Here is a 24,483-nt window from a genome sequence, read left to right on the forward strand (position 1 = left end):
TCAGTACATATTTGTCTTTCTGATTTCAGATAGCCATTGATAGAAAATGTCTGCATCCCTAAAAAGTGTCAGTCTGTACGAAATTGATATTGGTATTAGTAATGAGTGGAATTATTAGAAACAAGTAACTATTCCTAAAACTTTTAAGTAAGCACTTGATAACTATACCAGGAGAAGACTGAAGACTTTGGAACTTTGTGTATTGATTCAAAAAAAAGTGACATGAGCATTTATGAGAAGTAATACATACGAGTATAAAATTAGTCCCTGAATGTCTGATTCTTTAAAAAGTCCACACTTTGTGTAACATTCTAAAAATTTGAGTTTCTTTATTTTTTTAAATACTTTTCGAGCTGTAAGAACTATCAATATTTCAAAGTTTACGTTATTGTTAGCTTTATGAGAATGTGAGAACAAAAATACAGCAAATCTGAATTTGAAATCTATCACTCTAGGTATTTGTGAATGATCAGAACATTAGCATTAGTTTGGTTGAAGTATTTCCATAATCGTTTACATTTGTATATCTTATATGCAATGATGGCATTTTAACCGTAATGAATGTGTTACAGTGCTTCTGTGAGCTGTCAGCATCAGCAGCTTAAATGGTTTTCTCAAAAATATTTTTTGTAAAATTAACTTTCAGCCATGCAAACCAAATATCCCTGGGGTAAAAGGATAATTTTGTAGAATCTAGTCTTGTTTATTTTACAGGCTACTTTTAAGCAAAAATCACTAATTATGTCAAATTGCTTAGAGCAGCAACATTATTTACTTATGATGAAGCCAATATCTCTAACCTCATTTCATGAATATTGATTTAAACCTGAGGTTCCAGAGATAGTCCAAACAATTAATCTACTAAATCACTGTTTGAAGAAACTATAAAATCAATATATAATGAAATTTGACCTTGAGTATACCTTTCCAGAGGAAGTGTCTACCATATATCCGTCATCATAGCATCGCTTCTCAAAGGTGACAAGGAAACACTTTTTGGAGTTCAACTTTACATGTGAACCTTTCTAAAGATTTAAACATTAAGAAATCAGTAATCTATACTTGTTTTTATTTTTCATTACATTTTTTTTACCCAAAAACTTCTTTTTTTTTTTTTTTTTTTTAAAGCATGTTATCTGGATTAGAAGGCCTTTCACTCCAAATCAGGTTATAAAATTCATGCTTATCAAAAGGAGTTTCAGCTTTCTGTTAGCCTCTGTCAGATGAAAGTAAGGTGGAGAGGTGGAGATAGTGGCACACTGCCCTGAACTTTGTTGGCAATAGATGACTGTCCTTAAAAATATATATAAATATATATATATAAATAAAATTTATTATTATGTATTATAATGTTATATTAATATATATTATATGTATGCTAATGCTAAAAAAAGATTATGCTTAATCCTAAAAAAAAAAAAGTGCTGTAAGACATAGCATTCTTTTCTCTGTTGCTCTCAGTTTTAATTTCATTTCCTGTGACTGCGCCAAAGTTAAAGCATTTTGTGAAACACTTTGTCTTTGGCTAGGGACCGTTGATGTGGTGAGAAGATACCTAAAGGAGTGGTGGCACAAAATGAGAAAATAAGAAATCTGGGTCTTACTGCAGTCTTCATCACAGTGTATACGTTTGCCTAAGACGTTTATTGTCTAAACCGACATTTATTAAGATTTTAGAAACATTGCTGGGCACTGCCTGCTACAAAAATGAATGCAGGGGGTATTCTGAAAAGTTAAGGAAAGAGAGGTTAAGAAGGAAGAATTCTCTGACCACATGAATGCCATTGCCCCAGGTGTATTAAGTCACTGAATTGTTTGACGTCATCACTTGCATACTATGAATTTCAAAGCAGTGCATTCAGTAAATGTTCTGAGCATTTCTGCTAGAAATGATTAAGAGCAATAAAGGTTTCCTAAGGAATTATTGTTCTTCTTTGGGAAAAAAAATCCTTTTTTCATTATTGAGAATGTGGACAGTGTATCGTAGTCGGTTGAAATTGAAAAGATATTTTTTCCCCAAACCCTTCTTGTTCCCCCCTCAGAAATTCTTGTTTCAGGACTTTTTCAGGGGTGACTGAATTGGAAGATCTAATGCTGATACAGCCTTGTTGTGCATTTTATTTTACAGAGTAATGGTAATAATTTTAATGGCATGATAATTTATGCAGAAATTGGTAGTTTCCTAGAAAAATCACTTTAATATATCTTAATTTAACATTAAAGATATTCTCTTACAAAAGACTACAGTATTAAGATCTGTTTTCTCTTAAAACAAGAAGTAAATTCATAGTTCTTTTCATATTTTAGAAAAATGAGTAACTTGTGTTCTGTGTTGCTCTGGCCTCTATGATTAAGCAGAGAATTATTAAAAGATGTACACTGTGGATAAAGTGATTTTTTAATTGGGACCAACGCATATTAGACAATTGGGGCGTTAACATAAAAATACATCAGAAATCATGGTAAATATTTTATTACTTAAACAATTTTAAATAATGTTCTAATATTGTCAAGTATTGTAACTGGATTCTTTGATGGTTTCAGCACCTATTCCAGGAACCACAGTTTCTATTTTTCTTTTATTTTACTCAAGAATTCTCTATCTTGATGACAGTGTATGTATCTGTTAAGTCCACAGGGACAACAATAGCAGGGATTGATTTATTTTTATGACAAAAAGGTTTACGTGTGTTCATATGCAATGATTTTGCAAAACTTGCTTTCAACTAGTGGAATAATTACTCCAGTCTGTCCTGTGCCTAAATGCCTATAACTCAGCTATTTTACCATCAGTTTGGGAAAATTAAAGTGATTATTTATTGAATTTTCCTTTTTCTGCTTAGCCACTTGGTAAAAATAGCAATTAAATGAAGTATTTTTCTTTTATTTTAGTATCAAAGATGCAGACTTTGGGATAGATTGCACGATGAGCACATCAACGCAGGACGAACAGTTCAGGTAAGGATACTAAAATCACCATGGCATTAATGGAATTAAATATTCCATTATTAAATTCCATATAATACTGGTTGCTTCAGAGACAGATCTTGACAGAGAAGTGTATTTGACAGATGGATTTGACAGGTATGTGGTGTTGCTTTACTTTGTTTAAGAGGTTAGGGATTTCCTAATTGTATATTGTGAGGCAAATACTGTCAGAAAGGTTTTGAAACATATAACAACAATGGGTCATCACTGGGAATTTTCAGAATTCTTGAACAATATGTCTTAGTCACCTCTTCAAGTAAAGCTGTCTTATAATAAATTTTGTTGTGTAAACTTATGGTGAATTTTTAGACACTGAGTATCATTCCAAATACACAAGCAACTGCTGGTGTGTCCCGGTCAGTATTTGTATATAGCTTTAAGTGAAACAAAGTTTGGAAACTTTGGTCTTCAGTAAGCTATCCTATTGCATTACTAAATTAGATGATGTTAATTGCAATAATAAGATAATATTGGTTCTAAAGTATGGTTTCAGCCCAAACACAGAACATCTGGACTACTAGTTTGGTGTGCAAATCTATTATTAGATGCATCATGTCATCAAAGGATGAAATACCAGACCCATTTGTCTGCATGGCATCATCTCGGTGACTTCATGCATAGTCAACCATAACTCAGCAGACAGGGAATCTCACATCTGTTTTTTAAAAAAACGCATGTCTGGATGTAAATGGTGCCAAAGCTAATGCCAAACATCAGTCTTCATGCTGCTAAATAGTACGCAGCCAAAGAAGATTATCAGTGCAGAAACCACGAAGACCAGATCTGCATTACAACATTCTGCTGACGCAGATATAGCAGCCAGTGGTTATAACACTGCTGTACTGGCAAAACTCTGGGAACAGATGTATTTTAGCCAGCAGGAGAGGCATCTTGTGTTGGTTTCACATGTGGTTTTCAGAGCAGGAGTATGATTTTGTTGCCAGAACAAACCGTTTGCGACCCGTACTGCCTCATGACAAGCAGGCTTTGCCAGTAGGGGTAGCACAGTTCTAAAACACTGTGTTTTATAATTATGATACTGTGAGTTCCCATGTTTGTTGCAATACCTTCCCAACTCCTATGGGAAATGAGGCCAGAAAAAAAAAAAAAATCAGAAAGAACTTAATCCTAATTGAACAACAGTATTAGACAGAAGTCAGAGCTAGAGGTACCTGTCTTTTTTTGAGGTCTGGAAGGTATTAAAGAGGTTTTATAGTGTAGATGTTAAGAAGTTATACCTGAAATCCACTTGATTTTTCTTTTATTTGGAGGTTTGCATGTTTATTATGTTTTTCACCAAACACTTTTGAAATTTGAATATGTTTATTGTTAGTGTTGGCAAAAGAGTCTGCCAAAGGTGTTTGCAAAATCAGTCCTATTAAAACAATGTCATTCTAACAGGTGTGTAGAAAGCAGGTGTTTGCCTATGTCTGTGCTCAAATCTATTTTCACATATAAAGGGTAGGAAAGGTTACTCTTGGAACTCCTTATCATGAGTACCATTTGTCTACCAAGACAAACTCTTGATAAGAGTTAGGGCAATAGCAGTCATGTTGAGGACGTTGTTTTTAAATACATTAAGTGCTCTAGTAATAAAAACTCTTACTTGTCTCTAGAAAGATTTATGCTTGTCTTGAGCCTAAAGCCTGCCATTTTCACCTTCTGTCAAAACAGATTTTCTTATTTTTTATATAGTACTTTTTGCTTTTAGATCTGGGTGCAGGTTACACATTAACACATGTTCGGATACCCACAGAGCAGAATAAGTATCAGGGTCCATGCAAGAAGTGTGGAGTAGCTCTCTGTTTTAATTAAAAGAGTTAGTAGTCTGGAGTACTTGATAATAAATTATACGACATGTAGAATGTGTTTGCTGTAAGCTGTTTAAATGTTTACCGATGGACTTGTGATCTGTTTGTTTGTGAAGAAATCAGATTAATTATTGTGATACCAAATGTTCTCTGCAGCACACACTTTGCTCTCAAAATTAGATGTTGTAAAAATACATTAGGAATCCCTAAGTCAATATTGACCCAAGGCATCCGCCACAGGTTTTAGACAAATATATGCACAGCCACTCTACATTTAATCCATGTGCACATAATTAGCCATTTTTCTGAATTTTCAGTTTACCCAGAATAATTACTTCTGTTGTACGTTTGATGATGGTCAAAATTATAATAGAAGGATAGCATAAGTGTGTTATACCTCTTCTTTCTGGTGACTGGGTGCCACATTAAAAACTTCTAAAAAGGAAAATGAAGAAAGTGGGAAAATCTTTGTGTGAGAGATGATGACACCCTTTCAGAAATATTAAGAAAATGGCTTTTGTATACAATATTTTTTATGGTGTCAGGGAAGTGTCATGTAAAATCAGTTCACTGTCGTAGCCTGTTGCCATCTGTAGGGTAAATATAGCCAAGATTTAGATTTTGTTTGACCTGCATCAAGACCTGCATTTTATCGTATCCCCAACATTTCATCCTTCCCCAGCTGATCCCACACGGGCTGCCCGCAGGCAGCAGCTCCTCAAGCACTGCTCCCACACGGCTCCGTCCCACGGGGTCCATGGTTGGGCGGCAGCTCCCCCCAGGCCCCCTGCTCCTGCGGGGGCTCCTCTCCACGGGCTGCAGCTGCGGCCCGGGGCCTGCTCCTGTGGGGGCTCTCCATGGGCTGCCACAGTAATGGGTAGTATTAGGGGCCGTGTAGGCTAATAGGGGTAGAGTGAGTGAAGTGCTGGAGCTTCTGAGTGCTCTGGGGACATCCGTACTGCCAAGGACACGTGGCTGAAGCAGATACTTAGATGGGGAATTTTCAGGTAGCCGTTGCTGGGAGCCTTAGTTAGAGCTTCATTTTTTTTCCTGTAACTGGTGGAGATACCACACATTGCATGGAAAAGGCCGAAGTCATAAGTATAAAATGATCCTGCAAATCAAATACCTTCTGCCTTTTCGAGGGTTTTGGCCTCATCTCAGCCCACTGACATTTGTGTAAGGTGAGGCCGTGCAGGTGCAGTGTTTATCCTCACGTCCAGGGCCTCGTGCTGGGTCAACACTGAAGCACTGCAGTGTGCTCAACGCTCTTTGTCCCTGCCCCTTTCCATTGTGCTGTTATTTGTCCGTAATGAGCAGCATGCTCCGTGCCACGTCACTGCCAGTGCAGGTCACTGTGTGTCTTTGCATGCAGTCCAATGAGAATTGAATTATTTCTTTTTTTGTTGTTGTCACCAGTTACTTGTTCTCAAATGTAATGAAATTGCTTGCCTGTGAGAGGCAGATGTTTTTGGTACAACGTTTGTGGTGATGTCCTCAAATGTTACGTATTAGAGTATGGAGTGGTGATGGTATTTTTAGGTGTCCTATGGTAAGTCTGTGAAAACACAGCACCAATTTTTCATCATTATATTACCTTGAAGAGTCAGCTGTCACCATTAGGGAAAAAAACATACTGCTGCGAAAAAACAAATACTGAAAAAGATGAAGAAAAGAGTTCTACTCTTTCGTGTAAATAAGGTATGTTGGTTTGCTGAAAAGTGCTGCTAAGACTTCTGAATTCCTTTGGGAGTCTGTCCCTTTTCTCACCTGTCCAAAACATCTGTAGACAAACTGCCATTCGGAAAGCATTTTGGAGGAGTAGAATATGGGAAGACACTTTGTGTTTTTAAAGGTAGTTCTAAAAACTGAATGATTATTATGATTCCCTCTCTCACTTATTAAAAGATAGGTGCTGAGTAATGAGGTAGGCTTAATGGGCAGATGTGTGCAGACATTTTCAGCAACAGGGATTTTCACTTTCTTTTTAGGAAAGGTTTAATGAAGCCCTCTTGGCTCACTTGTGTCCTTTTGTGTTTTACTTTATGGTATAAATTTATAATTTATTCTGTACTTTTTACTGAACGGTTTGTAAAGATTTGGAAAGTGCAACTACAATGTGTGTGGCTTCTCTGTTTCTTTCTGTTTTGGATGTGTTGATAAAGTCAGTGGGATTTTCACAGTAGTTGTGAAAATCGTGACACCTTCCATTTGCATTTCTGAAAAAAAAAAGTATTTATTTACATAATTGACCATCCCTGTGGATCTCTTAGCCTTACCTCCAAATCTGTGGACGCTTTAGAAAAACTGGGCTCAAACTCCACGTCTCTGCCTCAGTTCTGCACCTATTCAAGTACAGTGAACCTTATCTCAATCGAGTCCTTTGAGACTCAGTGATGAAAGCTTTGTGTAATAGCCATTACTCCCATTGTTAAGCAAAAATATGGAAACGGCATAAAGCTGTGAGAGACTTAGGGATTTTGGTGGAGAGGGCAGGATTAGAATTCATAATGATGTCGGGAAGAGATCTGAAAAATCAATATGGTCAGTGTTGGTAGGATTGCAGGACTTTTTCCAGTTGGGCACCATACTTTTAAGGAGATCTGGACTGATTCGGAGAGAGAAATGAAAATGGTCGGAAAATTAGACTTACTTGGAAAGACTGAAAAAATTTTTTTGCCCAACAAGTGCCTGACAGCAGCATGTTGTCTGCTTGCAAACATGAAAAAGGTTGCTGCACAGAGGACAGGGCTTTTCTTCCTCTGTTTTGAACAGAATTAGAAATGCCTGGTTTAAAATGATGCAAGAGATTTCTGCATTAGATTCGACATGAGGAAGAATGCAGTGGGAATTAGGATAACGAATTCTTGCAATAGAATATCAAGAACGTTGCAGCTCTTCACAAAGAAGTCCTTTTAAGACCAGATCAGATAAGCAACTGTCCGAAATAAAATAGGGACAGCTGATCATGCTTTGAAGGGCTGACTTCACAAAGTTTTTGCCAGCTTTATCCTACAGTTTTTGTGAGAAGACTACTTGAAACAGATTGTTACCTTCTTTTTTTTTTTTTTTTTTTTGTTGTTGTTTTTCTTTTTGAAAGTTAACAGACCAAAATTCCAAGTATTATAAAGAAAAATTCTGCATCTTCCTGGCCAAATTCGATGAATTCAAAACCGAGGAATTTGCATAAATTATTACCTTCCTCACTGAGTAAACATGGTTTTAAAACTGGAAACAGCTGGAAAGAGGGTGATGTACTTCTATGCTCTCCCCAGAGATTAAGCTCTGCCCCATTAAAAAGATTATGAAAAGAAGTCAGAGTCATTTGCATTTCTGTAACATTTATCAAGTTACTCCCTGGTGAGCTCCTGAGATGCCTCCTGACAGCGGGGCTTCGGGCCCTTTCCAGGCTGATCCCATGAAGCTTCTGTTTAATTGGCAGTACGTGGAACAGGAGTCCTCTCCACATCCACAGTCTAAGAGGTACTAAAATAAAATTTCACCAAATACGCAAATACTATCATTTGATTCCTGTCTTCTTTCTCACAAATATTTGATCAGCAGTATAATAATGAGAAATGAAACTATGGTTCTGACCAACTTCACTCAGTCTTTTGCATATCATAGGGTCATAGACTGCGTTGGGTTGGAAGGGACCTTAAATATTATATATATATGTGTGTATATGTAATCATATATTATATGAGTCTTGCAAACAAAATAATTAAATGCTGTGTCTAGACATTCCCATTTGGTCTTCTAAATTTCATTGCAAGGTTTTATAAAGTGAGAATTTGGGCACGTGGTGGACTATGACAATGACAGCATTCTGCCCTTCTTAGTGCTTATGGGCAGGCCATGGGAGAAAGTAACAGGAGGAGTAAGGTAGTTCCTTAAATTAAGGTGAAAAGTGTATACAGAAAATTATTGTACCACGTTTCTAATTCAACTCAGTATCTTGCAAAATTATTTCTTGTGTCTCTTTCCCTATTTGTTTTGTTGTTAATTAGTGGTTTTACCTGGGATTAACCTTAAATAATGTAGCGTAAATTGACTGGTGATAGTATTAATTTAAGCATACAATAGAATATTCTCTCAGTAATTTGACAAATGATTTTTACCAATCAATAGCTCTTTCTTTGGTTACCTAATAGGACTTGTGCAGTGTTACTTGAATTTATTGTTGATTAATCTCCTTCTTCTCTAATTATATTTCTGTAATTTTTTTCATGCATGTTAAAAAACGTTAGTTCTGCTAGTGTATATAAATAAGTTCCATTTGCTTCCTCCTTTTCCAGGTATGCAATGTTGCTTTGCTAAGGCATTACCTGTACCTGATTTGCATTACTGGAAAAAAAACCTTTCTTTTCCTAACCTGTCTGTGGTGTTAATCCATTCTCTTGTTCTGATATTAGAATATTCAAACCAATTGGTAAATAGTGCAATGGATAATATAATTTGTTGTATCTCCTTATAATATAATGCACTGACTATAGTTTTTATTACAGTATTTTTTTTATAATTACATAAAAACGTGTCCTAAAGCAATGAGTAGTATAATTTGAACTATAAATTTCTTCTGTTCTTCTTTTTTTTAGAGAAAGAAAAGTTGCATGCATTTTTAGATTTTAAAAGCCTAGGCAATAAAATACCTCTGTTTCTCTGTAGACAAAAATTTATGTCACAGGAGATGCCTGCACACAGACTATTCCTGCTACTTGTGAAGAGCTCATATCTTCTTAAAACCGTTGTAATTAAAGAGATTTTTGTATCTTATTATATTTGATATTCCAGTCAAACAAATATATTTGCCCTTCCTCTGAAAAAGAATATATTGAATAAAAAAAAAAAAAGAAAAAGAAAAGTAATCCTTCTCCTTTGTTTCTAAAGATGTCTTTACAAAATGAAGTTGATTGCTTTGGGAAAATTAGGGATTGCAAATTATTGCATCCTGAAGTGCATTAATCAACACAGTCACTTATAATATAAAAAAATAAATAAATAAAATTTTGAGAAGCAATCGGTTATTTTATTGGGACATTATCTCAACTTGTTGCGACTTGTGTAAATATTTTGGGAAAGGACTAAATTGGACGCACTCACCAAAATAACTTGAACAATTACATAGTGATTTAATTAGTTATATATTTTAATCAAAACCCCAGACAAAACAGACTGACTTCTTTACTTGGGGAAGTGGATAAAATGTAGAATTGACAATGAGAAAATAAAAAAAAAAATTGATGGGGACAAATTTAAAAATATTTCTCCCTTGTTTTGTGGTTGGCTGGTACTACTGAGAAATGAGCTCACCAGAGAACACAAGAGGTACCATCTTTTCCTTGATGTTTGGTTCCTTCTCTTCAGGGGCAGATGGCTTAATTCACATTCTGGAAAGTAGGCCACTTCCAAAAAGATTCTGACCACTACATTCAGATGACTACTCCGTGCACTCTGCATAAAAACTGTAGTTTTTTCTAAATGCCATTGAAGAGGGAGTTGCTACCTTAAGTTTTTTTGTAGCAAACCGAGTGAGGTGTAAGAAAATATTAAAAAAGGCAACAGACTTAACATGCTGGCTGTGACGTAGTGGCACCCCCAAGCCAAATGCACCATGGAGCAGTGCCCTCTTCTATGAACCAAGCTGATGGCTGCTGTCTTGCTCAGTATCACTGCCTGTTTCAGGATCAACTTCCTCCTTACGAAGAGTAGGGGATTGGTTGTTTGTTCAAAGCAGATCACCTTGAGGCTGAGATACCTGAAGTAAGGACTTTGCAGAAAGCTGTTTGTTTTTTTTTTATGGTGTGACTCTTCTGTAGGAGCAGTACAAAGAGCCCAGGGAATAGCACTGCGTCATAAAACAGCAGAACGTGGGAGACCCAGGATGGGTTCAAAGGGAGGTTTTGGTACTGGATGCAAGAGCTTTTACAGCACTAGGGAACGTGTCATTGACAGGTGAATCCAATGCGGTCTTACAGTGCAGACTGGGAAAGGAAATGGATGCAGAGGAGGGGTGACCAGGAACTGAAGGATTGCTTTGAAGTCGGGACCTTTATTTGTCTTAGTTTATTAAAACATGGCACTTTTTTGTGATCATTTAGAAGGTATATTTGGTCAAGGTGATAGTTGCTTCATAACCACAGAAGGTGTCTGGTTCTTTTACACAGTAAGCTAACTAAACGACTCTTAAAACTGTTACAGCAACTCCGAGCCAACATGAGAGAGATGGAGAAACTTTGTTTGCGAGTCCGACAGGAAGACATCCCTGTTCTGCAGAGACTGATAAATCCAGTGAGAGAGGAAGCTTCATCTGCCATTAAAGACTTCCTACAGCTCCATTCTGAATCTGCAGAAGAACTTAAAAGGCAACTAGAAGGACAGGAGGATGGCTCTTTAACCAGATCTATAACTGTAGGAGGAGGTAGGAGAATTTCATTTCTGTGTCTATATTGTTGTATCCAGTGAGCATTTTCTGACCAGATGTGAAGTAAACCTAAGAGATACCAGTTGAATAATAATAGTTAATTAAGAAATGGATTTTCTTTCCCTGCACCACACTTTTCTCATGACCTGTTGAGTTTTGATAAGTGGAGGACACTCTAATTAAGCATCCTAAGAAATAAGAGTAGGCGTGGCCTCCCATGAAGAAGATCCCATAGCCTTGGATCTTGAAATTGGACACTGTTCCTAGGAAGACTACTTCATGTTTCACTGTAGCTTGACTTCTTTCCTGGTCCTGCAAATCACTTAATCATGTGCAAGTAATCATTTAGGCCATTTTCATTGAATCAGTGTATTCAACATAGAAAAGAAGACAATTTTTATATGATAGACATTATGATATGCCACTGCTGAAATGTGCGGAAGGGTTGACCAGGTCTACATATAAAGGAGAATATCTCTTCTTGTAGCATTTGATCTTAGTAACCAACAAGAAAGCAGAAAATATTATAAACCTGTTGAAATAAAAGATTTTGAAAACACACTATAGAAGGCAACAAGTCAGATGTTCGCTGTTTTTCCCTCCTTTCCATACAAAATGTCTTTCAGTCTTTGTTGTACCATTCTGTCTTCAGGGGAAGCACGCACTATGCTCTGGCACTGGCTCGCGTTCTCTGCTAATAATCTGTGAGAAAGTTGATTATATAAGAATTAAATCCTTCTACATAATAGTAATTAGATTGATTGTTGCAATAGCAACATTGTTTAAAGTTGTTTGGAAATGTCATGTCTTTAAAAGTGAAAGTATTTTCAGTCAATGTCATTGTAGAAGCCATCCTGTTTGATTTCATGGCCCTTCTTGTTGCTATATAAAGAACTACAGGGACTGTTTCAAGTGCAATTAACAAGAAAGGAATTCTAACACAGAGAAAAGAAAAGTGGATTTGGAAGACTAGGCTTCGTTTTGAGAGCGCCAGGGGTAGTAGTATCAGAAAGTGTTAGGAAAGTCAAATTATATCAACTATGCAATTCATATATTCTTACTAGACCAGTAAAAAAGATTAAATAGGCTTTTGACATGTGAATTTTTGCTGTTTTCAACACCTTCACTGTCTTTTTAGATACCTGTGAACTGACTGTTCGGGAGTTCATCCTTTGTGGGTTACCAAGTCTGGCTATTTGCTGCATTCTCCTTCTCCTCCAAATAAAAACGAAGATACCTTGATTATTATCTTGCAGTCCTTCAGGATCCCCTTAGTACTCTCAAGTTCTCAGAAATATGTGAACTTTCAGCAATTGTTTCTTAAATACTCAGGAATCAATTTCATCAGACCCTCAGGACTTGAAAACATCTGGATCATCTAAATATTTTTAACCTGTTCTCTTTATGTTTCAGCCTATCTTTTTTGTTTGCGTATTTTCCTTCTTGTTAAAATTAATTGCATCAAGATTACAGCTTCCTTTTCTGTGTAAGGACTGACTTTGTCTTTCTCTGGGTCATCGTTCTTTCTTTACCTGGCACTGCACCTACTTATACTTTGTCTTCCTCTAATTTTCATGGCATTCATGAAAACTGCCTTGCTACCATTTATGCCCATGGTAGTTGTAATTTATTTGTGTCTTAGTCTTTCTGATACTAACCTTCCACATCTATATTATTGTTTTGTACTTATATTAATTGTTTCAAAGTCTTGACATCCAGGGCATTGAAGAGTTCTTGCTGAACTCATAATTCTTTCCTGTGTTACACGTATTCATCTACATCAGGACCATTTGCTGCTATCTTCAGCATAGTCCATTTTGTTAGTGTCTGCCAGCTCTTCTGCATTCTTTTATCCTTTAGGAACTTCTTCTCCATAACTTCTTGTAATCCATTTGCTGAATTTGTGTATACTTCTTTTGTGGGGAGCTCATTGTCTTTGGTCTAACTCTAAGGCTTAGAAGGGTTAATTCTTGCACTCAGTGATCCCCATCAGCCGTATTAGCCATCGCTTCCAGGCTCTTTGTGAGCTCGTCTGTGTTACAATCAGAATAAAATTTAAAACACCTGTTCTCTTGGTAACTTTCTGCAGTTGTCCTCAGTACATTCTGGTGTTTTATTGGAAAGGCCTTGTCCTGGCTTATTGCTTTTCTAACAGTTACACGGATGGCAAACGGGAACTACAGTTTAATTTCAAAGAACAGGACTGTGGTTGTTGTGTTTGTTTTTTTTTTAAATCTAAAATACCTTTTAAAATATGGAGGAAACTGAGCATAACCACACTTTAAAAAGAAGAAAAATTGATCATATAGATTGGGATGAGAAGAACAGAAAAATATTACTGGGGTGACATGCTCCTACATGTCAGCTCAAGAATGCAGCAATAGCTCATCCCATTTAAAGGGAAACATACAGTCAGGCAGACAACTAAATATAATTATACAGATTTTTTTAAAGAAGTTTGCCTGGCTGTGAAACAGCTCTGTTGAATTGCAATATATTGCCTATTTCTTTTGTGCTTAGAGGCTGCAGTCCTGAAAGCAAATCTTGGCTGCTGATCTTAATCAAAGGAGCTTCAGTATGCCCATTCTTTGCAGCATGTTGCTTCCCATCTGGTGGAGGAGTAGGGAGTTTACAAATTCAGATTGCCCATTTAGAAGGCATGTCAGCGAAATGATGGAGGTCCTTCCCCCCCCCTTCACCGTCCTCAGCTCAGATCCAATAGAAACGGAATTTAATTGCATTTTAAGCAAATATTAACAAAAGGTCGGGTTCTACTCTTAAAATTACTGAAGTCTTTTAACCAGTATATTGAATCTTGCAGAGCATTAGATTTTTATCTTGAGCATAATGAGGTGTGAAGCTGCTCTTTGAAAGCTCGCAGAGGTGTTTTGTATTACTGCATTTCTGTGCAGAGGCTGTAAGTGAAACTGGTGCAGTCACTTCCACTCTCAGTTCTATTAAAATTGGTTAGACTTGATAAAACATGAAGTTGTGAATATAAATTTCTTACTCATACTTTCAGCCCAAATGTGACTTTACCATTTTTTTTTTTTTTACCTTTCTTAATCTTTACCTTAGATCTTTGAAGTGAGAGAAGAGTTTGCTTGAGGATGTTTCTTTTCAGTAATTTTTAGCTATTAGAAGATGACAACAGTGTAATCTGACTGCAAAGTGCCTTCTGTGTCTGGATTTTTATAGGAAAAGGGGTAAAAATAATGACAAAGAAAACCAAGGCCCACATAAAACACTACATCACGTACTCTACCCTTGTTGCTCTGCTTTTCTGTGTATTTAGTAACTATAGCCGAGTATCGCCTTCAGTGTCAGAACTGTATTGATCTGAGAGTAGTAAGACTTGGTCCTTGCTGTATCTTGTGATACTAGGATAGAAATGCTGAGAAAAGGACAAATGTAATGAAAATGCATCGTTTTTATTTTATCTTAATTCCATGAATAAGCATGCTCCATTACTGAATTTTTATCAAGAAAGATTAATTTATTTTCCATCGTTTGTTGTAGTAACAGTCATATAATATTATTACAGTACCTTGGCACATTCATTGCTTCTACGGAAGACTTCAATGTAATATTTACACTTTAACAGTGTTAGAAATATCTAACCAGTCTTCCCTACATTAAGCTTTAATACTAACCCCCCAAGAAAGTAAACATCAGTGTCCTATTAAAGTAGCTGTCTTCCTTCAGAAATTGTAGTTGTCTAAATTAGCACGATCTTTGCACCGTGTTTACATCCATCCATACATTCTCCAGCCTGTCTTTCATACTCTTGAGCTATTCATTAATCCTTGCTTATGATAAGCCAAATTTGTTATTCTTAATTACCACTGAATTACTTGTCCATAAATATTCACTTGGCCATTACGGCCGTAATGGCTCCAAACAGAGCTCACTGGCTGGAGGAGGTATGTGTGTATCTGTTCATTTTTTTTTCCAGTCTTTTACATTCAATCCAGAAGATTCAGAAAGGAAGATGCTTAAGAATATCCCCTTTACACTGCTGAGCTTTAAATGTTTGCCATCCTTGCAGTATTGTTAGAAATGAACCCATTTCTTTGGCAATAATTTCCTTTTTAAGAAACTGTGTAGTGCTGTGAGACTTTTCCCTATGTGAGTGTTTTCAGGGCTGTTGCTAAGCTTGAATTAAATCAAATACCAATTTATCCATGAGAAGTGTTAAGAGTGAGAAAACTTGCTTGTGTCACCTGCAGTCTGATCAAGTGCATTGATTTGTAAACATCATGTTTTTCATTCAGAAACTTTGTATAACGCAGAAGTGAAGGACGGGTCCCAAAGTTTAATCCAGATGTATTCTCCCCTTCCTGAAATACCTCAGAATGAAAATGCAGCTGAGTCCTGGGAAACTTTAGAAGAGGTATGCTGCAACTCCCTTACGGCTACGTTGGTCTTCTTGTTTTCAGCAACTATTAGAAAATAACATTTGTTTTTTTTATTTGTAGGACTTGATTCAGCTTAGCCAGTTGGTGACTGAATTTTCTGTGTTAGTCAACGTAAGTATTAATTCTGCATTCTCTGTTAGATAGAAACTTGTAAAAAAAAATAAAATAGTGAATGGATAACACCTAGATGGGGAGCAAAAGATGAGCAATACTTCTGTCCATAATCTGAACTCAGACCGAGCTATCTCTGGATAACAACAGAGTAGCAGAATGACACTAAGTGAATTTATTCAGTCCAATATTAAACAAATTGAGATTACGAAACCCTAGTGGCTGTCAGGAACTTCAGGGAGCTGCCCGTCACTGAGCAGAGGCAGAGAAGTGTCCCCACAGTTAGCTGAGGTGCCTGCACGAAGCTCCTGTCTTTGCTACTTGGGACCCATGGTAAACATGCCTCTGGTTTCAAAGCCTGCACGTTTGATGCTTCCTAAAGTTGAAGGTGGTCCATGTAATTATTACAGCACTAATTACCTAGCACTAGATTGAAAGATTTTCTTTTGGTTTTCAAGTAGTAACAGTAGAGGAATGTTTAAAAGCATTAGTTTAACACATATAACTGCCTATTCTGGTCAGAAAACAAATAGCTCTTCCTTCCATATATCAACGAGCTGTTGCTACAAGTACTTTCCTGGTTGTCCTGTTGATTCAGAATCTGTCAAGGTAAAATTCTGAGGAGACAGCACTTTTATTTCAGCACTAGTGCTGGTAATTACTCCTCAGTTCTTGTCACCAGAGCAACAGCTCCTGTTCTAGCCAATGCCCCTTGCCATGTGCTGAACCTTAGAGGACACACTGCGGTGCCCGTTCATTCTTAACGTGTCTAATTGTAATCATGAGGACAGGCTTCAACAGCCTTCACTGCACGGGTTGGATGCTTTCCAGGAACTTTTATTCTCTAAACTGGGAGTACTAGGAAACGTCTGAAGATTCCCTCACCATCATAGCCTTTCTTTACCTTAATAACCATGGCTTTCAAAGAGTTTGCATCTTTGTCACCTCCAGTTAGTTCTCAATGTTTAATTCTTCCTTTGCTAACAGGAATGTGAACAGTTCTCATCTGCTAGGAGGGTCGTGTAATCTCCTTGCTGTTGGGTTAGGTGGGATGGGTGAGATCGCGTTTATCCTTTCTGCTGAACCTGTGCTACTTCACATACAAGATTTGTTAGGCTTTTTTAATTTAGTAGCCTGTTGCAGGAGTGGGCTTTGCACAGAACCGATATCAGCTATGAAGTGTTTGATGGCGTGGCTTAGGTGGTAGATGGAGATACCAAATCTGGACTCAGCAGTTTCCGAATTAGAAAAAGTTCCGAATGCCTTTTCCTGAAGGTGAACATTAGCTGTCTCATTATTTTGTAGCATAAAATAGCCTGAGTGCTGCTGAGATTAAAATAAGAACAAAGAAGCCCACAAACCCCTCTGTCTTCCGAGGGAAACTGCAGGGGAATCTGACTGCATTTTGAGAAAGGATGGATGTAGTATTTTTTTTCAAAGTGAAAGAACAGTGGCACACAGAGCAGCAGCAAGTATATTTTCAGTGGCCACTATCGTATCTGTAAAGTTAAGTCACTGTTTTATAATGTCATACCTAAATATTTCTATTTAGATTTCTTGGTATTGTATGCTGCTTTGTATGCTGGAATCGGTACTGATCTTATAAATGCTATCTCTATAATTTTTTTTGAACATGAAGCTCAGCAGGAAACGAAAACACCAGCTTGGCTTGTTTTGCCCTTTGGAATGCAAGTTCATCTATTCACAGGAAAGATTTAGAAATCCTATGTTATGGGTTGTTTTCTCTACCAGTAGCAACACGTTGTGTAATATTCGCACCGTATTATTACTTGATAGTTAAGCTTTCTTTAAAGCAAGTTTGTATTTTCAGCACAGTTTATCAGCTGCTATTAATAAAGCACCATTAGGGCTGCATGGCTACAGTGTGTGGCAGATGAAAGCGGCTGTGGGGCCCTGATTACAGGCATTAAAATGGTGTGTATTGGCTCACTGCTGCTTCCCAGCAGGCCGCCTCACTCATAATTCCTTTGCATCTAGGCTCAGCAGGAGAAGATTGACAGGATTGAAGACCATGTCAACAGCGCTGCTGCGAATACTGAAGAGGGAACCAAAAACTTGAGGAAGGTAGGGATCTGCTCCTGCTGCTGAATCGATGGTACTCTGCCTCCCAGCAACCCTCTGTATTAACCCCATTGATCTGCCGTCTTTAATGCTGAGGGAGCCAGCAATTAAGGAAATAAGGAAGAAATGGCCCACAGGTAGCATGGAAAAAAAAAATCAATCTCTCTTGTAATTTTCTATCACATCCAGGCTACTAGAAAATACCTTTTTTTTTTTTTTCTTGTTTTCTGCGAGTCACATTATATGATATTCTGATGCTATTTCGGTGCACCTGCGAGACCAGAGCGTGCAAGGATTGGCTCACAAGAATCAAATGGCTGTGGGACAACAGGCTGCTGCTGACATGCAGTTTCAATTTATGTGATGTCAGGGAGAGCTCCTGATAAGCCACACGCCTGTATTTAGGTGTTACTGAGAAGTCTGAGCATTTTCTGTTTCATGTAATGATGTAGCTAAGGTAATAAGTAGCACATGCAATCAGCCAGCAGCATGTCAAAAGATCTGGTTCCCAAATGCATACGAGAGCTCTCTTTTGAATCGGTTTTGGTATGGACATGTGGGATAACAGAACATTTTTTTTTAATAATAATTTGTCAAGTGTATTTATTGCTGAGCATTCAACTCATTGCCAAGAGCAAAGGGAAAAAGGCACATCACAACAGGCAAGTATCCTAACTCTTTTTTTTCCTCTTTGTCTTTACAGGCTGCAAAATACAAGCTGGCAGCTCTGCCTGTGGCAGGTGCTGTCATTGGAGGCGTGGTGGGGGGTCCCATTGGGCTCCTCGCAGGCTTCAAAGTGGCAGGAATTGCAGCTGCACTTGGTGGTGGGATTTTGGGCTTCACAGGTGGAAAATTGATCCAGAGGAGAAAACAAAAACTGATTGAGCAGGTCTCTTCCAGCTGTCCGGAGCTTTCTTGCCAAAGAGCCAAAAAATCCAGCTGAAGCACAGATTCATCACGACTAGGGACAGAAGTACAGTGGCCGTGCTGATGACAGACCTGCAGCCTCACGCTTTAAATACGAGGCTGGGTTGCGTGAACTTGTGTGAGATTTTGCCAGCAGTACTGTTAATGGGGGTGGGGGGGAAACGGAAATGCCAGAACTTTAGAGCTTCCTCTTCTCAGATGCGATAAGTTGCATCAGTCTTTTAAGAATTACCTGGTAACTTCTTTTAATTACGGAATTCTTAGGTGAGCTACATGCCCAGCTGGAGTGCTGGAGGGCAGGTGTTCGGTGCTGAGCTGCACAAAACGTCCTTCAGACAGTACAGAGGGAGAGACTTGGAAAACTGAGTGCTTTCTCATGAACACCATAATCAGTTTTTCCCATTTTCATTTATTTTTTTTTTTTAATTTGTGAGCTCCCCATTTGTTCAAAGTGTAGTTCAATCTCAGCCTCAGCAGCACCCCTTGAGGACTGCCCTCAGAGAATACTCCTTCTCCATGGCTTTTCAGCTCCTTGGCACACCTCAGGAGCCCTGCAGATGGAGCGAAGTGCCAAACCCCAACCATTCTGAGCCTGAAGCCTCGGCTTGCTGCAGCAGTGCTCCTGGGTGGCTGCTGCCCTCGATCCTCAGAGCCTGGCACCAGCAGCACTCTGCTGGGAGAGTTAAATGGCTTCACGGGGAGGTGGTGCTGCAGCAGGACCCGCTCCCTCAATAGTATTTTATCCCTCAAAGGTACCAGTAGGTGCCGGGCAGAGGGTGGTGAAACAGCGAGGCCCCACGAGTTACCTGTTAAATTGTGCCCCTGGCAGCTGACCAGAGCCTGGGACTAGTTTGAAAACAGCAACCTGATACTGTTTGCTTTATTCTGGAGCCTGCAAAAGGCTAGGTACTGTTACTGCTTCCTCCAGCTTTTATAGTCAATGCCTGTTATCTTTACCTTATTTTGCTGCTTAAGAAGCTATCTTGCTTCTCTAACTTCTGTTGTTACACACAGGAGTGCTACTGTTTTTATTTTCACCTGAGCTTCCCATTCATCACATGGTCTCACCTCCATCCTTCCAGGACGGTTCCCACACAATTGCTGCTGCCCTCAGAAGGAGCAGAAAGGCAAGTTGGGCAGCTGCTGCTTTAAGTTTTACATCGCTCAGTTCATCCTGAGTGCTGCTCACCTAAGGCTCCCGAGCAGGGAAGCACAGTTTGGAAAAAGCTCCCTTTTTTTAAGCACTGCTTTGATAGCATCATTGGAACGCAGCGCCTGCTAACGGCAGGTGACAGGTTTTTGTGCCTAGAGACACTGTAAGCAACTGTTAGTTACAGCACAAGTACCTTTTCTGAACAGTTCTTCTGTATTACTTTTAAAACATGATTGAAATCGCTACCAGTCAGAGCGTGGTGTCTATTTTAAGTAGGAACGAGGCTCAGGGAAGCAACGCGTAGAATAGTTTTCACAAGTAATCATGAACATTGTCAAAACTGCACGTGTTAAAGCCGCGGTGCCTACATCTGTAAAATCAGCTGGAGTGGAAAACATGACCCGAGTAATTCAGCTCATTTGCACCTGTCATGCCAAAACCCTGTCCTTTAAACACGTCTGCTTCAGCTGTAAATACATTTAATGAGGCTGTAACAACTTCACACGAGGGCTGTTCATTCATTCTGACACTTAAAGGAAGAAATTGAGGGAAATAAGGAAAAAGATTTTAAATAGAAATAGAAATTCTGGTTGATTCTTTGTATGATTTTAAAAAAAACTAGGTCTGCTTTCCTACAATACGTTGCTAAACTGTGTGCATTGAAATGCCAGCAGCCACATCAGAGGTGGCGCAGGCTCCACCCTCTCCTCCTGAAGTGGACTTAATGCCAGGACAATCTGAAGTCAGAGCTGAGCTACTGCTATAGCTGATGCAGAGTCAGCTTAGCATGGGCTCATCTCATAAAAGATCGAGCACAAAAACTGTTCTTCCTCCTCGCGTCTTTAAGGAAGCAATTTAAAAACATTGTGTACACACTACACTGGGGAGGCTGTTATTTAAGCCATGATTTTTAAAGTAGATGGGTTATTTACATAGGGGAAAAAATAGGGGCATCTGAGTAACCAAACTAGCATTTAAATTGCTAGGGATGTCAGAAGATATGCAAAATAGACATAATTCTTTCAGACCAAATAAAAACTTTTGCCTATCAGACTGCGTAGCATTTATTTATGTCACTTTTTATTTCCTTTCAGCATCTAAAAGCTTAATCCTTCAGCATTTCTCCATTATTAAAACAATGACGTTACTAACATTTCAGAATCCTGAGTTACCAAACACACACCTCACCCATTAAAATATTTACATTGACTGAAATTAACACAAGCTCCTAAAGTGTCTCAGGCACCAGGCACCATGTTAAGCCCAAGTAGACTTCAGCTGTTCAACCTTCTGCTTGCAAACAGAAAAACCACTTAAAGTCAGTGCATCCAGGTCAACGGTTATCAAGAACCCAGCAGACTGGTCCAACTCCAACACACACACAGCTAAAGGACTGCCATAACGCTGATGCGTCTCGCTGGCTACCTGGCACAGAGATGCCCAAGCTCTAGCAACAAGGCCTTACTCAGAAAAACAAACACGGATTAAGAAAGGGGGCTGGAGGTGGCACTTCTTTAACTACCCAGGGGAAAGCAGCAGCCCTCGGACTGCTGGTTGCATGAAGTAGCACCTCTAGGAAGAAGTTCAGCCACCTTCAGCACTCATAAATAAGAGTAAGGAAGGAAACAGCGGAGTAAGACGAGCACTTTAAGGCACTCTGCAGGAACAGACTGCGATTTCAGCTGCCTTCACACCTCGGTTCCGCAAGCAGCGCCTGCAGCAGGTAAGAAGCTGCAGCCTTAAAACCCTGCCCCTGCTGCCACCTGTGGAGTCCAAGGGGAAGGTGGCATGGGTGTGACTCAGCTGCCACATTCGGAGTGAAACAAATAAACCAAAAACTTTTAAACAGCCTTGCAAGATGCTTTTAGCTACCAGCTCTGCATCTGCTCAGCTGTAGCTCAGAGCTAGCCCCTGCCTCAGCAGAATCGCTCCAAGAAAGCTCGTGTATGCCTGAGGCTGCACTGAGCAGGCTCTGTCAGGATCAGCTTTTGGCACAGCTGTGCAGGGCCACGAGGCTCTTCTCAAACAGCCGAGCAAGAATCCAGAATACAGTCAGAACTGTTTAACTGCTCGAACGTTTAGACCCAGGAAAGCACCACACAAGATTCTGTAAAACTTTAATTTATTCCCTTCCCAAGTATCCAGAATAGAAGACCCTCTTAAGTCAGAGAAAAATGTGACAAAGAAAGAGATTACCAGGAGAGCTGTTGACATGAAGAAGAAGAGAAAAGCACGTACTACCAAGATTACACAGAAAACAACCCAAAAGTCCTATTTAATGGGATAGTGCAAGTTAACAGCATGTCTCTGGCAAGGATACCTTCATTTGGATTATAAAAGTTTTACAGAACAGAGTTAGATCAAGAGTCTGGATGGGTCTCTGGTATTTTACTCTAGCATTAGGAACGTACTGTTTGAAAGATGCTGTACAGAATGACCCACCAAACAAATGTATTTACAAGCCTGGGGAGAAAAAAATTATTTTTCAGTTTATTCAAAATAAAAATACACATAGAATTATGAAAATATAGGTTTACTATTTCCACCACACAGAAGTCAATGCTGCTGTCTGAAAGGCTTGCAAGATCATTTCAAGTTTTTAAAGTTCATCTTTTTCCCTCAATAAGGTGTACCTATGTTCACTGGGTGCCAGCTTCTGGAATGAACTCTCTGGTGGGCTGCTTGCTAAATCCTGAATTGGCTGAAAAACAGAACAAACCATAAAAATCACTCATTAGATATTTTTGTCATCAATTGCTTCCATTAAATGAACTTCTAACAGTTGCAGGAGCGCACAAATAGCCAGCATTCTTACAAATTAAGCTTTGCTTTAATTATTTTTCTTTTGGAGACATGCCAAAAGTCCCAAGTAGGTAAATACATATCCAGACATCAATTAAGTACCATCGGTTAAGGACATTGCATTTAAGGACATTTCCTTTGTTAGCAGATCTCAAAGGTAATGTCATCATAAGTTTCTGTACAAGTGACTTAGAAGTCTTTCAAACGCACCCTATTACTCGATTTATTCGAGTATCTGCTACTTGCTTTGAAGGCATTTTGGTCTGTGTGTTTGTTTTTGGGATACCAGGGCAAAAGTACAATCGCTGCCAAAATATTCTAAAAGTAATTTCCTGGGAAAACCAAAAAAAACACCAACCCACATGCAACTCAGGGGACATGTATGACTTAGGAGAGCAAGCTCCAGCTTCATTTCCAGCAGTGTTTCCACTGCCCAGGCACTCACCTCTTCCACAAGCTGGCAGAATGCCAGATAAAGATGGGAACACAAACAAACCTAGGGCACTAGATCGTGTCCCCGTCCTCCCTTGCAAAACGCACACGAGAGCCCGTGTGCAGCTCTCGGCATCCAGCCTCTGCCCAGATGTGCGGCAGGATCCAGGAAACCCGCAGGCTTCCTCCCTCCCTGGCCAAACTTGCTCCATGCGCTGGCCTCCAAGCGTGCCTAGCCCCAAGCCGCCTGACCAGCCTGCACTTCGGTCTCCTGCTCTGCTTGACACTATTTCCTCCAGCTCCTCCCACTGACCTGAATTCAAGTTGCTCACTGAATCCCAGAGCTTTGGAACAATTCCTGACTCTACAGGCTTTTCATAGAATGGTTTGGTTGGAAGGGATCCTAAAGCCCACCCAGTTCCAGCCCCCTGCCACGGGGGGAGAAGTCCCTTCTTTTCTGCCTACTGGATAAAAGCAAGCACCGAGGTGCTCCTGAGTTTTGTCTGAAGAAGGATCTGGAAGTTGTGTTCTTTAAGAGATCCCAGGAGTGGCTGTCGTGCATGTACATATAATCATCTTTAAGCAGAACAGTAAGGAATCTGCATGACAAATGCAGTCTGCGACTACTATTAATGCCACTTTTTATGTGTACTAATAAAAGTAAGAAGCCCCATTACCACTTACCACTCCTTAGTTGATGCTCTAATAACCTGCCTCCCGCTTGGATTGGTGACTACAAGTCAATAAATACAACAACTGGTGCTTCCCCTCAGAAGCACCCTCTCGGTATGTTGTGTGGGCTATGATGCATTTATGGCTTCATATCTATAAACATAAATACCAGTTTTGCCTACTGAAAATCAAATGAGAACGTAAGAGCAGCTTTATATGCTCAAAAAAGTTGTCTAGCCCAGGATCTTTCAGTGGAGAGAACAAATATCCTTACACTCCTCCTTTATACAAGGCAAATAGGCAGTGTATTTCCCTCTGATGCTCTCCCTCCCTTTAACCAAGAGAAGCTTTTAACGAAACAGCAGAGCAGAAATGGCAACATCATGTTTCCATAGCAGATTTCTCTTTCAGAAATAAAGTACCGCTATGACAAGGGAAAAAAAAAAAGTCTTCATTAAATGGCCAAACTACACGTATCTGTGGTAACCTTACCTGACCAGGTGCTACATCAGTTGGATCAGGGCCGTGGTGAAACTCTCTATGCAATTTTCCAGAATGCAAGTCTAGTACGAATTGCTTCAGTTTACCCGGAACTCTGCAACAAATTAAACAAACATCCACGTGGTTATGAGGAGGTAAGTCCAACCACAAAGTGTACTGTTT

The 24,483-nt window shown here is 39.1% G+C and overlaps 2 protein-coding genes across 5 annotated transcripts in view; one reads left to right on the forward strand and one right to left on the reverse strand.

Moving 5' to 3' along the window:
* Window positions 1–20,967, forward strand: part of STX17 (syntaxin 17) — a 30,258-nt gene extending 9,291 nt beyond the window's left edge. For all 4 annotated transcript variants that reach the window (XM_027451860.3, XM_027451859.3, XM_027451858.3 and 1 more), the window contains exons 3-8: window positions 2,893–2,958; window positions 11,001–11,220; window positions 15,498–15,616; window positions 15,702–15,752; window positions 17,751–17,837; window positions 18,538–20,967. In XM_027451860.3, coding sequence (XP_027307661.2) covers window positions 2,893–2,958; window positions 11,001–11,220; window positions 15,498–15,616; window positions 15,702–15,752; window positions 17,751–17,837; window positions 18,538–18,777 — 783 coding nt within the window. In that variant the 3' untranslated portion in view covers window positions 18,778–20,967. The remainder of the gene's footprint in view (window positions 1–2,892; window positions 2,959–11,000; window positions 11,221–15,497; window positions 15,617–15,701; window positions 15,753–17,750; window positions 17,838–18,537) is intronic.
* A 1,052-nt stretch (window positions 20,968–22,019) lies between these two features.
* Window positions 22,020–24,483, reverse strand: part of ERP44 (endoplasmic reticulum protein 44) — a 45,774-nt gene continuing 43,310 nt past the window's right edge. Inside the window, exons 11-12 of the mRNA XM_027451857.3 lie at window positions 24,313–24,415; window positions 22,020–22,615 (exon numbers count right to left, since the gene is read on the reverse strand). Of these exons, the coding sequence (XP_027307658.1) occupies window positions 22,514–22,615; window positions 24,313–24,415 (205 nt within the window). The 3' untranslated portion in view covers window positions 22,020–22,513. The remainder of the gene's footprint in view (window positions 22,616–24,312; window positions 24,416–24,483) is intronic.

The sequence above is a fragment of the Anas platyrhynchos genome, chromosome 2, assembly GCF_047663525.1.
Source record: "Anas platyrhynchos isolate ZD024472 breed Pekin duck chromosome 2, IASCAAS_PekinDuck_T2T, whole genome shotgun sequence".
In the NCBI taxonomy this organism is placed as follows: Eukaryota; Metazoa; Chordata; class Aves; order Anseriformes; family Anatidae; genus Anas; species Anas platyrhynchos.